Source organism: Bombus impatiens, unplaced genomic scaffold (genome assembly GCF_000188095.3).
Source record: "Bombus impatiens unplaced genomic scaffold, BIMP_2.2 scf_0129, whole genome shotgun sequence".
Taxonomy (NCBI): domain Eukaryota; kingdom Metazoa; phylum Arthropoda; class Insecta; order Hymenoptera; family Apidae; genus Bombus; species Bombus impatiens.
Window position 1 is genome coordinate 492596 of NT_176548.1, and position 11108 is coordinate 503703.

At 28.1% G+C, this 11108-nt stretch overlaps 4 protein-coding genes across 10 annotated transcripts in view; 2 read left to right on the top strand and 2 right to left on the bottom strand.

Annotated features, from left to right (window-relative positions):
• LOC100741416 (1-phosphatidylinositol 4,5-bisphosphate phosphodiesterase classes I and II) overlaps positions 1–344 on the bottom strand; it is a 15054-nt gene extending 14710 nt beyond the window's left edge. For 2 of the 4 annotated variants that reach the window (XM_012381288.3, XM_003486694.4), the window contains exon 1: positions 234–344. In XM_012381288.3, the coding sequence (XP_012236711.1) occupies positions 234–308 (75 nt within the window). In that variant the 5' untranslated portion in view covers positions 309–344. The remainder of the gene's footprint in view (positions 1–233) is intronic. The other 2 variants (XR_001102006.2, XM_012381290.3) reach the window with 2 other exon arrangements.
• A 649-nt stretch (positions 345–993) lies between these two features.
• Positions 994–2406, bottom strand: LOC100741535 (protein cornichon homolog 4). The gene is made up of 4 exons (XM_003486695.4): positions 2061–2406; positions 1731–1799; positions 1321–1574; positions 994–1239 (listed from the first exon to the last, which is right to left on the bottom strand). Exons 1-4 carry the CDS (start codon positions 2139–2141, stop codon positions 1170–1172), a joined length of 474 nt encoding a protein of 157 aa, XP_003486743.1. The 5' UTR covers positions 2142–2406; the 3' UTR covers positions 994–1169.
• Positions 2407–2716: 310 nt separating this feature from the next.
• Positions 2717–4773, top strand: LOC100741657 (intraflagellar transport protein 57 homolog). 2 transcript variants are annotated; one of them, XM_012381309.3, is made up of 7 exons: positions 2717–2943; positions 3043–3202; positions 3279–3560; positions 3634–3808; positions 3873–3981; positions 4041–4382; positions 4451–4773. In XM_012381309.3, the coding sequence occupies exons 2-7, from the start codon at positions 3045–3047 to the stop codon at positions 4615–4617; spliced, it is 1233 nt and encodes a 410-aa protein (XP_012236732.1). In that variant the 5' UTR covers positions 2717–2943; positions 3043–3044; the 3' UTR covers positions 4618–4773. The 2 variants fall into 2 exon arrangements, with proteins under 2 accessions (XP_012236732.1, XP_012236733.1); XM_012381310.3 differs by having other exon boundaries at positions 2719–2943; positions 3634–3799.
• A 251-nt stretch (positions 4774–5024) lies between these two features.
• Positions 5025–10283, top strand: LOC100741777 (protein croquemort). Of its 3 annotated transcripts, none has more exons than XM_012381307.3 (9): positions 5025–5252; positions 8130–8265; positions 8331–8500; positions 8576–8717; positions 8798–9001; positions 9077–9288; positions 9377–9668; positions 9746–9819; positions 9923–10283. In XM_012381307.3, exons 2-9 carry the CDS (start codon positions 8149–8151, stop codon positions 10194–10196), a joined length of 1485 nt encoding a protein of 494 aa, XP_012236730.1. In that variant the 5' UTR covers positions 5025–5252; positions 8130–8148; the 3' UTR covers positions 10197–10283. The 3 variants fall into 3 exon arrangements, with proteins under 3 accessions (XP_012236730.1, XP_003486745.1, XP_012236731.1); XM_003486697.4 differs by lacking the exon at positions 5025–5252 and adding an exon at positions 7566–7732; XM_012381308.3 differs by lacking the exon at positions 5025–5252 and adding an exon at positions 7775–8008.
• Positions 10284–11108: the final 825 nt, after the last annotated feature.

Consider the following 11108-nt stretch of genomic DNA (forward strand, 5'->3'; position numbering starts at 1 on the left):
ACCGTCTTATGAATATCGATAACAGATACGTGGAGATTTTGGTCAACATCGACGTCAGTCTCGATTGATTAAACGTTTTGAAGAAACAACAAATCACGAGAATGTGAAATCACTGTCTAGTACCACGATGGAAATGAAAAGAATAATTTAATACATATGCCCCGCAATAAAAGGAACTTCCAATTGATGTGCACCGAGAAAGTTTTTATACTTCTGAGCACTCGCGCACTCACTTGGTCCAGAAGAACATTCTTCCGCGCGTCGTACCGAAGGTGTTCCGAGCAAGTCCAAGCACCGCCACCCGTCATCCGTCACCCGTTACCCTCGTCGCCAGGAGGCGCTCAGTTTCACAAACCACCAGATTAACGAGAACGCACTACACGTGCGCCTATCGCGCTTAAATTGATTTTAATGCAAACCGTACTACTTATAGTTTTTCTAACGCTATTATGATCTTGCTATTTCCACGTTCTTTTACTTTTAATTATAAAATTATTATATACTGTCTACAATCGTGACCTTCTCCTTTCTATATCGTATATGTATATGTTTTGTTCGAACGCAATTCAAAGATTTCGGCAAACTATGATACTAATTCTGATCTTAGCTAAAAATAAGCATATGCCCTCCACATAGAAAAAGAACTAATCAGCTGCACCGAGTTCATTAAATCGATCTAATCTTATACCGCAACCAGTAAAGCCGATTCAATTTGATTTAACGAGCCAATGGATAAACAAATTATTCAGTATTTTACAACATTTTAATAGAAGTAGAATATTTACATTATTAATTAGAATTTCTTAATCGTTTTTTCTTTCCAATATATGTAACGTTACAGTTAAGCAAATTTAATGTTTTTTGTATTAACAATTACAAAATTAAAGTGTTTTGTTCGCATTTGATATACATATGTATAAAATATAGATATAATTACAATTAAATTGTTACTATTAGTTCCTATAAAATTATGGAAGTTTTATATTCAAGGAATTTCAATTGTTAAAGATATAATATAAATGATGGGTAAGTGTAATGAGGTACAGGGCTTTTATATATGTTAACAAAATTTCATTTGGTATTTATAGCATAGAAATAAATAAATAGTCAAATATGACTGAAATAAAGAACAAAGAAGATGTATAAAAGTTTAAATATTATCATTGCTCTCAATTCGTATGTAACAATCCTTCATCATTTCTGTTAATTGGATCTCCTTTTAATAATGCAATGATCATGCTGAAACATATAAGTTAAAAATAGTAATAAGTAGTAATTTAATTTTAGTAATAATTAATGAAATATCCAAAATATATATACCAGTAAAGATAAATAAAAAAGAAAATTAGGTAATATCCAAGATGGATCATACAGTCTCTTGCATGCCTTTTTAATTGTCCACGATTATGGATTTCTGTAGGATCATAAACTCCCATATTACCACTAGGTACTCCAAAGTATTCATAGAGTAACCATAGTGTCATAGGCAAGTTCACTAAGCACAATATTAATTGTCCATGTGTTAAGAGTAAAAATTCTAAGACTGAATGTGCTACAAGCTTTGGTACCACCCACTGTAAGATATAATTACAATTTAATTAGTACATTAATAATTAATTAAATAAACAATAATTAATCAGAAAAATAAGTAAATAATAATTATAATTTAGAATAAGTTTTATTATATTTAAATTAATTAATAATTGTAACAAAAGTGTATGTATAATTACCTTGTTTAACTTTGAACAACACTGTTGAGCATTCAAATAATCACATTCTAAATCTGATAGAGTTATGACCTATATATACTTTTAAGATAAGGAACCTCATTGTGCGTCTTTTACTAATAAAAGACATAAATTACCTTAAAAACGTCGAAAATTAGATATGGCGCCATTAGATTTACTGCAATATCATTAAAAAAAATTTACCACAAAAATCCCTAGACATATTTTCAATAAATTATATATAGAATTTAATAGTCGAATTATAAAGTTAAATACATAATAAAATATAAACACTGCAATTTTTCGTCAAACTATAAAATATAAAAAGGATACAAAATATACCAAAAGGAAAAGTACTGAACCGGTATCGATTAAAGCAAGTACAAACAACAGCGGCTCAGATATTAGACCCATTCTAATAATCTATTAGTTCAAACAAATAGATGTTAGATAACATTAGGATCGAATCTGATGATTCATGAGTGTCTTTCTTCGAGATAAAACCACTTAAAATGCTTCCCACGTGCAAAGTTCAATAAACCTAAGAGAAAACTGAAGTGACCGATTGTCAAAATCGACAAAATGAACAACTCACAATGTTGCCAACTATCGAGAATGTTTTCTAAGTTACAAAATAGTAAAATAATAGTCGTTTCAAACTAATATCCCTAGTTGTCGATAGCAATGAAATGGAATTTTCTACACCAGAGAGAAAGTTCTATACTAAATACTCACATTTTATACCACAGATAAGATATAGCATAGATCGAACAACTCAAACATTTTGTCTCACTGGACTGAAATACCGACTTAGGATAAGATCGGAAATATCGGAGATAGCATTGAGATTCCTATAATATTTGGCGATATATTTAGAAATTGTATTCAATTTAATCAGCAAAGCCAATAGGGAAACATATATAAAAATTACCATTTTCATATTTTTATTACTTTAATAATTATATACTGATGTTATATGCGAAAATTGTAAAAGAGCTTTAGAGTTTTCAGTTTGCGTGATTTGTAGGTGTTCACTCTATATATTAAATCTCATCTATGTTCATGTTATCAAATTAGTCAATAGAGCATGAAACGTAAATAATTACATACGAATTATTTATTTAATAAATTAAACTGTATATTTTTTACATGTAAATATAAATATTATTTATAAGTTATTTGTATGAAACTTCTAAAAAGCATTACAGAATAAGAGGTAAACCTGTCCTATTCTGTGAACAAATTTCATCTACATACAAATATTTGTTACTTGTAAAAACATATGTATAAGTATGATATAAAATAATAATTATAGGAATGTTTCGAGACACTCCAAAGATTATTATAGAAGATGGATCTTCTCCATCTGCTTCTTATATTATGTATGTTAGAATGGAAGACTTATTAGAAAAATTAAAATTGTTACATTATGATATTCAATTTTTACCAGAATTTAAAATAAAGGCCATAAATAGGTAATATTCATTGTATACAAATGTTGTAATCTTATATTATATGAATTGGTAAAAAAAATATTGATTTGAAATATAGGAATTATTTTGTAACACAAACAAATCCAGGAGAGCAATTTTATACATTCACATCATTAGCTGCATGGTTAATTAGGAAAGCAGGTGGGAATTTTAAAGCTCCGCAAGAATCAGATGATCCTAATGCTACAATAGCTATAATCTTGGACTATTTAAGAGATATTCATGTACCAATAGAATTTCCACCCAATAAGCTCAAACAAGGAAGTGGTGAACATGCCATTTATGTCTTAGATAACTTAGCAGATGAAGCATTGAAAGCACAAAAGTTTCAATGGAAGAAGTAAATTAAAATAAATATACTTAATAAAGACAATATAAGTATGATCATATATTACGCAGGTAAACATTTCTAGAGTAGAAATATCACCTGACGAACCAAGTAACGAACCAGAGATAGAAGATGATGATGCAGAATTAATTTTAGAGAAAGTAGAAGAGGAAATGATGGCTGAGTATGATGATGAGGATGAAGATATTTTACATGTTGATGATATTACAAAATTATATGGACAGAACTTTGTAAACATAGTGATAAATGTATTTATAAAATGTAGAAATCATATACTTTAACTTTTTGTAATTTTTTTTGTAGAATGAAATGCAAAAACCTGATGATATTTTAGAATCTAAAACAAACAGAGAAGAGTGGCAACTAGAATTGGAAAGAGTTTTACCTCAACTCAAAGTAACTGTAAAGACAGGTATAAAATATCCAACAAAATATTAAAAAAGTAAAATTAATGGGAAAGATCTATTTCAGATTCAAGAGACTGGAGATCACATATAGAGCAAATGAAGCAATTACGTACAAATATAGCAACAAATTTAACTGGAACCAAAAATCAACTAGATAAACTACATATTGATATATCTAATACTCTAGACAAAGTAAAAACGAGAGAGTCCTATTTAAATAGGCAACTTGAACCTAGTTTGAAGGAATATCAAATGCTTCAAGATGAATTGTCGAAAATTAAGGAACAATATCGAGATACTAGTGGAGGTGTTACAGAAAGAACAAGAATTTTTAATAAATTAACAGAAGAATTAGAGCATGTAAAGAAAGAAATGGATGAACGAGGATCGAGTATGACAGATGGAAGTAAGTAATTTCTAAGCAATTTTATAATGTTATATAAAATATGTCTTAAATATCGATATTTTTTATAGCGCCGCTTGTAAATATAAAAAAGACAATTACTAAAATGAAAAATGAAATTTCCGAAATGAATATTCGAATTGGCGTATTAGAATATAGTTTAATGTGTGCAAGAATACGTGATCGCACGCAGTTGCAAGAAGATATGAATAATCCAAATGCCACCACAATAACTTAATAGATAATATTGATTATATGAACCTTTTTTAGCAAAACTTAGCAGTATTATCTTCTTTTCATGTACTTAAACGTAAGTTATGTGCTATTTGTTTAGTTTCTCACTAATAATAATCTTTAATAAGGGTCCAATAAAGCATTTATCTCATCATAGTCATCATGTTTGTAAAATTTGTATGCACCAATGTATCATATAATATTTTTATGATAAAATCATATTAAATGAAATTGTGCAGTAATTAAAAATACTTTTTTGTTCCTATACTTGCTTTCGAAAGATAGTTATTTATAAAGCGTAATTCAAAATACGCGGTCTCTTTTAGTATTTGATCAGCTGAATACTTCGAACTGATAACCGGGATAAAAATGAAGGAACGTGCCAAAGATGAGCTGCTTACTACAAAACGATCCCTTTCCTTTCGGTAATCTCTCAGTTGGCGTCGGCCTTGCGAAGTGTTCGCTCGAAAACATGCGCAAGCCAGTTGTGTTATAATATTTCGTTATCATTGGATGTGATATCTCGTATACATTTTAATCAGAGTGCATTTTAAAAACGTGGCGGCCTTTCATCACTAGTAGTATCTTATAACGCTACTAGGTCTATCTTCTAATAAAATTCATTCAATAGTCGAACAGGTTTGTAAATAAAGTCATACGATTTGTTTCACATCCACCACTTCGATCAATCAGCTTTTTACTTGCATTTGTAGTTCGTAGTAGTACACGCGTTCTAAATTTTTTTTAACGTAATTAACTGGTCATCGACGTGTATCCGCTGTACCTTGTTGCAACAAAAGCTGTTCATAATTAAAATAATAAACTAAATAGTATAAAATTGCATGCGTTATTTTACACGAATCAGAATATAATAATCGAAAATATGCATAAATGTAAAGTGTTATTAGAAAGTCATTGACTCTTCCATCTCTCCAGCAGGATGCACTTTCTTCTCAGTTTTAAATAATGCTTTACACATTTACAGTACTTATCGATCTTTCTTCAACTTTCACCGATATTTCTCCGTATGTATTTAAACAAATTTACTTCCTTTTAGTCACATTCCAACGAAACATTACTAATATCAGAGAGAAAATTTCTTCTCTACTAATATGCTTACTCTTAAATAGATTAGTTAAAGTAATCGATCAAATAGTTTCACTCATTTACTGAAGTAGAGAAAATCGCTATTTTTAGTTACTTTTTATGAATTTCGTATTGCTGATTAGTCTGATTATTAGATATGTAAAAACATGATGAAATCATCATGGTTCATAAGTTCGGTTTAATTTATTCTCGTTATACATAATTATGCAACATAATGTACGTAAAGCGCTACAAGTTTTCTGAAGATAGAATAGTTAAGATTAAATGGGTAACACTTGACTCATTAGAATATACAAATGCTACAAGAAGTAATACACCGATTTACTCAAATAATAATGTCACATAAACTCATCGATGCAAATGCGATGATGATCGCGTTTTGTAGATAAATTTCACCGCCTACTTTACAATCAATTTTGAATATTAATCAATCTCGAACTTTGTTCAGTACATAATAACAAATAATCTTTTAATCTAATGGAACAAATTGCTGATTTTTAATTCATTTTGATAATATAGATTACATTTTAACTGATAATTTAATAAAAAATATTTTTATTTTAGATGGATAGATCTTGTTATTTATCATTTCTTGAATGTATAATATGTAGAAAACAATAAAATACTCAATCGGTGAAAATATTCTGTTTCGAACTTATTAATCATTGCTTTTTTCATTTCCAAAGAATCTTCAGAACTGCGTGACAGTTTCGTTAAACTTTGTATGACAGATGAATTGCTGATTTTTAATTCATTTTGATAATATAGATTATATTTTAACTGACAATTTAATAAAAAATATTTTTATTTTAGATAGATAGATCTTGTTATTTATCGTTTCTTGAATGCACAATATGTAGAAAACAATAAAATACTCAGTCGGTGAAAATATTCTGTTTCGAACTTATTAATCATTGCTTTTTTCATTTCCAAAGAATCTTCAGAACTGCGTGACAGTTTCGTTAAACTTTGTATGACAGATGAATTGCTGATTTTTAATTCATTTTGATAATATAGATTACATTTTAACTGATAATTTAATAAAAAATATTTTTATTTTAGATGGATAGATCTTGTTATTTATCATTTCTTGAATGTATAATATGTAGAAAACAATAAAATACTCAATCGGTGAAAATATTCTGTTTCGAACTTATTAATCATTGCTTTTTTCATTTCCGAGGAATCTTCAGAACTGCGTGACAGTTTCGTTAAACTTTGTATGACAGATGCAGAATTTCGATTTGCCCCTAATAGAAAGTTGATTATCTTTCATAATGTACGATTTAAAGGCATATAATGATATCTGAGTAAAGTACCATCAGAGTAAATTTTTTTATAACTAATTCAACATAAGAATAAAAAGTACGCATAACAGATAAGATAAATAGTAATAAACAGATAAGATAAATAATAGCAAGGAATAATATGAATAATGGTATTATTATACTTAAAAAATAAACATATTTTTCTCTATGAATAATCATGAAAAAGTAATTGTCGACATAACAGGAGGTCACGGAAGACTTTTACAAAATATTGCTAATTGAAAAAACTCATAAACAGAATTTTTAATGAGATTGATTTTCACTTTATGCTGTGTAATGATCTTATAAAAACAATTTTTAACAAAAAGAAATATTTCCGTATGTACGTTTCACTACTGCTTATGATGCCGCTGTAAATTAATAAGTGAAATCACTGGAATTTCGTAAATACAGAATTATGAAATTTTGTGCTTATAGGAAATAAAAATGTATTTATTTGCAGTACGTGGTTCTTAAACTTATAAAGGAAAGGAAACACAGTGGAACATTGAGAGATAATAAGTTTTCAAATATTAGCGCTTATATTCTGAAATACATTATGCGCAGATATTACCATATTTATTGTCTGAACAAACCATCTTTGTTTTGCATAAGTGAATTTTTCTCGCTAACTATATATTACAACAAATATATTCAAAATGTTTCTTAATGCAATCTCAGCGCTATCAGTCTTTTATATATTTGGTATTACATTTTTAATATTTATTCATTTGAAAGACACCTATAAAATGCTACCTTCATCTTGTTTTGGTTGTGTTACATACTAACCATAACATTTATTTGTGAATGTGCATACTGATTTATATTACCAAAAGTGTTTAAAATATGGATTGTATATTCAAACTTGAGCGTACAAAAAACGCCGCAACTACAAACGTTAATAAATATTCAATATTTAATCGTAATTGTATTCTTAATACAACAGAATGTGCCCAACCAAGATTAATAGACAATTAAAAAGCATGTGACATTATAACATTATACATTATACATTATATATTAATAACAAGCATCCTTCGCTATATAATCATATTTAACAACTTTGGTAAAATATTTTGATAAGAAGTATTATCTTTTTCAGGCCAAAGAAACCAGATAAAATGATGACGATTCGTAAAAAACTTCTTATAATTTTTTCAATAGGTTTAGTATTAACAATTATTGGATTAACTACTGGAATTCTTTGGTTTATGATTTATTCATCGATTTTAAACACGGTAGATATAAAAAAATTTTACCTACAGCTATAATCATTAGTTAAGCTTTACATATTATTTTATAGCAATTATCTTTAACACCAACGTCTACAAGCTACAAGCTGTGGGAAATAACGCCAATTCCTATGTATCTGAAAATATACATGTTCAATTTAACTAACTATGAAGATTTCATTTCAAATAATGAATCTAAAACAAAACCAAATTTTGTGGAAATGGGTCCTTACGTATTTAGGTATTAAATTTGTGTCAAATATTATAGTTTTTATTAATTAGAAGTCAAACAACATCGTACAAATTTTATTAACAGGGAAGTTGACTATAAGGTAGAACAAAAATGGCATGACAATGATACCATAACATATCAAAGGAAAAGGGTATGGCATTTTGATAAATCTCTATCAAAAGGAGATTTAAATGATAAAGTAACTAATATAAATCCTGTAACTGCTGTATGTATCTTTTAATAGTACACTATATAGTAAGTGCTGCTCTATCTTATTACAATATGTCCCTTTTTTAACATTCTCAGAGTGTCGGATATGCATTAAGACATAAAAAACCTATTCTCCGTGATATAGTAGATAGAATAATGAAATCACTAGGACAACAGTTAATAATTACCAAGTCTGTTAATGAATTACTTTTTGAAGGCTATGAAGATACTATGTTAAAAATAGCACAAAAAACTAATTTCACAGAAATTCCATTTACCAAATTTGCTTGGTTTTATGGGGTAAATTTCATGTTAATATTATTAAAGCAGAGACATAACTGAAGAAGCATACTTATAATATTGTCTTGTTCACAGCGAAATGGTTCTGCATCCTATGATGGAACATTCAATATGTTAACTGGTAGATCTAATTTACTCGATGTAGGAATAGTCAAAGAATGGAATTTTAATAACAGAGTAAGTTATTATCCTGGAGAATGTGGAGAAATAAGAGGAACAAATGGTGATTTGTGGCCACCATTACCTGATAATAAAACTGTATCTTTCTTTGTACCTGATATTTGCACGTAAGTTTAGTAATGAGTTTAACTTTCTATTAGGAATGCTGAAAATCAAATAAATACATACTTTTTTTTTGGGTAATTATGTTAATAGGAGTATGTCAGTAACATATGATAATACAACTATTCACGAAGGATTAATAGGAGCTAAATATATTAGTGACGATACAACATTTGACAATGGTTCAATAGTACCATCGCGTTCGTGTTATTGCGAAGGAGAATGCGTTCCCTCTGGAGCATTAAATATTTCATTATGCAAATGGGGTGCTCCAGCATTCATCAGTTTACCACACTTTTATTTGGCCGATCCAAGTTACAGGGAAAATATCAATGGAATGAAACCTAGTAAAGAAAAACACGAACTTTCAATATCCATAGAACCGGTAATTATCGCAAAACAATAAGTATCAATTAACAATGACCATGTCATACTATATTATACAAAGAAAAATTTTTATAGAAAACGGGCGTTCCACTGAACGTGCATGCACAACTACAATTAAATTTGTTGATGCAACCTGACCATGAGATGTCGTAAGTTCTTATTTTATCTTTTTACTATGAAATATAAATATAATATAACAAATAATATATATGTAAGTGAAACTTAAGCATATCTATAAAATATCATTTTCAGCATGTTTAAGAATATTAAAAAAACATTTATACCAATGTTATGGTTTACTCAAGAAGCTTATCTGACAAGTAATTATGCTCATATAATTAAATTTATCATTATTTTGGAATCTCTGGGCAGCATAACTTGTTATGGTATTGCCTGTATTGGCATTTTAATTATTTCTACCGGCATTTTTTTGTACATTAAGCATGGTTTGGGTGAAGAAGAAAATCAAGTTTTATTGTCAAACAAATCTAATGAAAATGATGATATTGGTACTGTTAATGAATGATTGATTATATTTGCAAGCATATGATGAGATTATATGGAAAGATATAATCAATGTCAACGAAATAAGAAACAAAAACCATCTTCGAAATCTTAGAGTGTATAATAATTATGTATGTAGATTACAAATCTTACTGTATATCTTTTGATTGAAATTGATATAACAAAATTGAAGATAACATCAAGTTGATCGTAAACAAAATTATATTCATACGAAGTTAGTGTATTGTTCAAACTGTTTATAAATATGCTTTAAAATGTAACTATAACAGCAATCAAGTGCCTGAGTGCTTTAATGATAACAATCGTTAGAAATAGCGTAAAATACAATAGATTCCTCGAATACTTAAAAGTGAGATGCATATAATAGCAAATCAATATTAATATAAGTTTCCTTTTGTAAGCGAGGGATAGAAATATATTCCCAATCTCTTGTATAATATTTTCTTAGTACCTATTCAAAATATGTATTATATTGTAGGTATGTATATATTTTTATCTATGAAATCTGAAGAAATAATGAGTATTAGAATCACATTCATTAAATTCAGTTTATATTAATGTTCATCATATAATTAAAGTTATAGCAATTACAATATTATTACAGCTGTGATAACTACAGTCTTGTTTCATTAGAATAAGAATTCTTAGAAAATAAAAGACATTACTTTTATACAATACATTGTTGAAAGTAAATTACATATATGTATGTATATATTTTCTTCGTATCATGCCCTTATTATCCCTTTGGTCTATCTTCTTGAGAAATCACTCGTGTAACTTCTAGATGTCACTACTGTTTAGTTTTTTAAATGAAAAAATACATTTTCTACCGTATTGCGGTCTGATAAAATTCTTGTATAAAAAAATAGAAAAGAACGATGAATTAGCAAATTTTATTTTTTGCATCAAATAG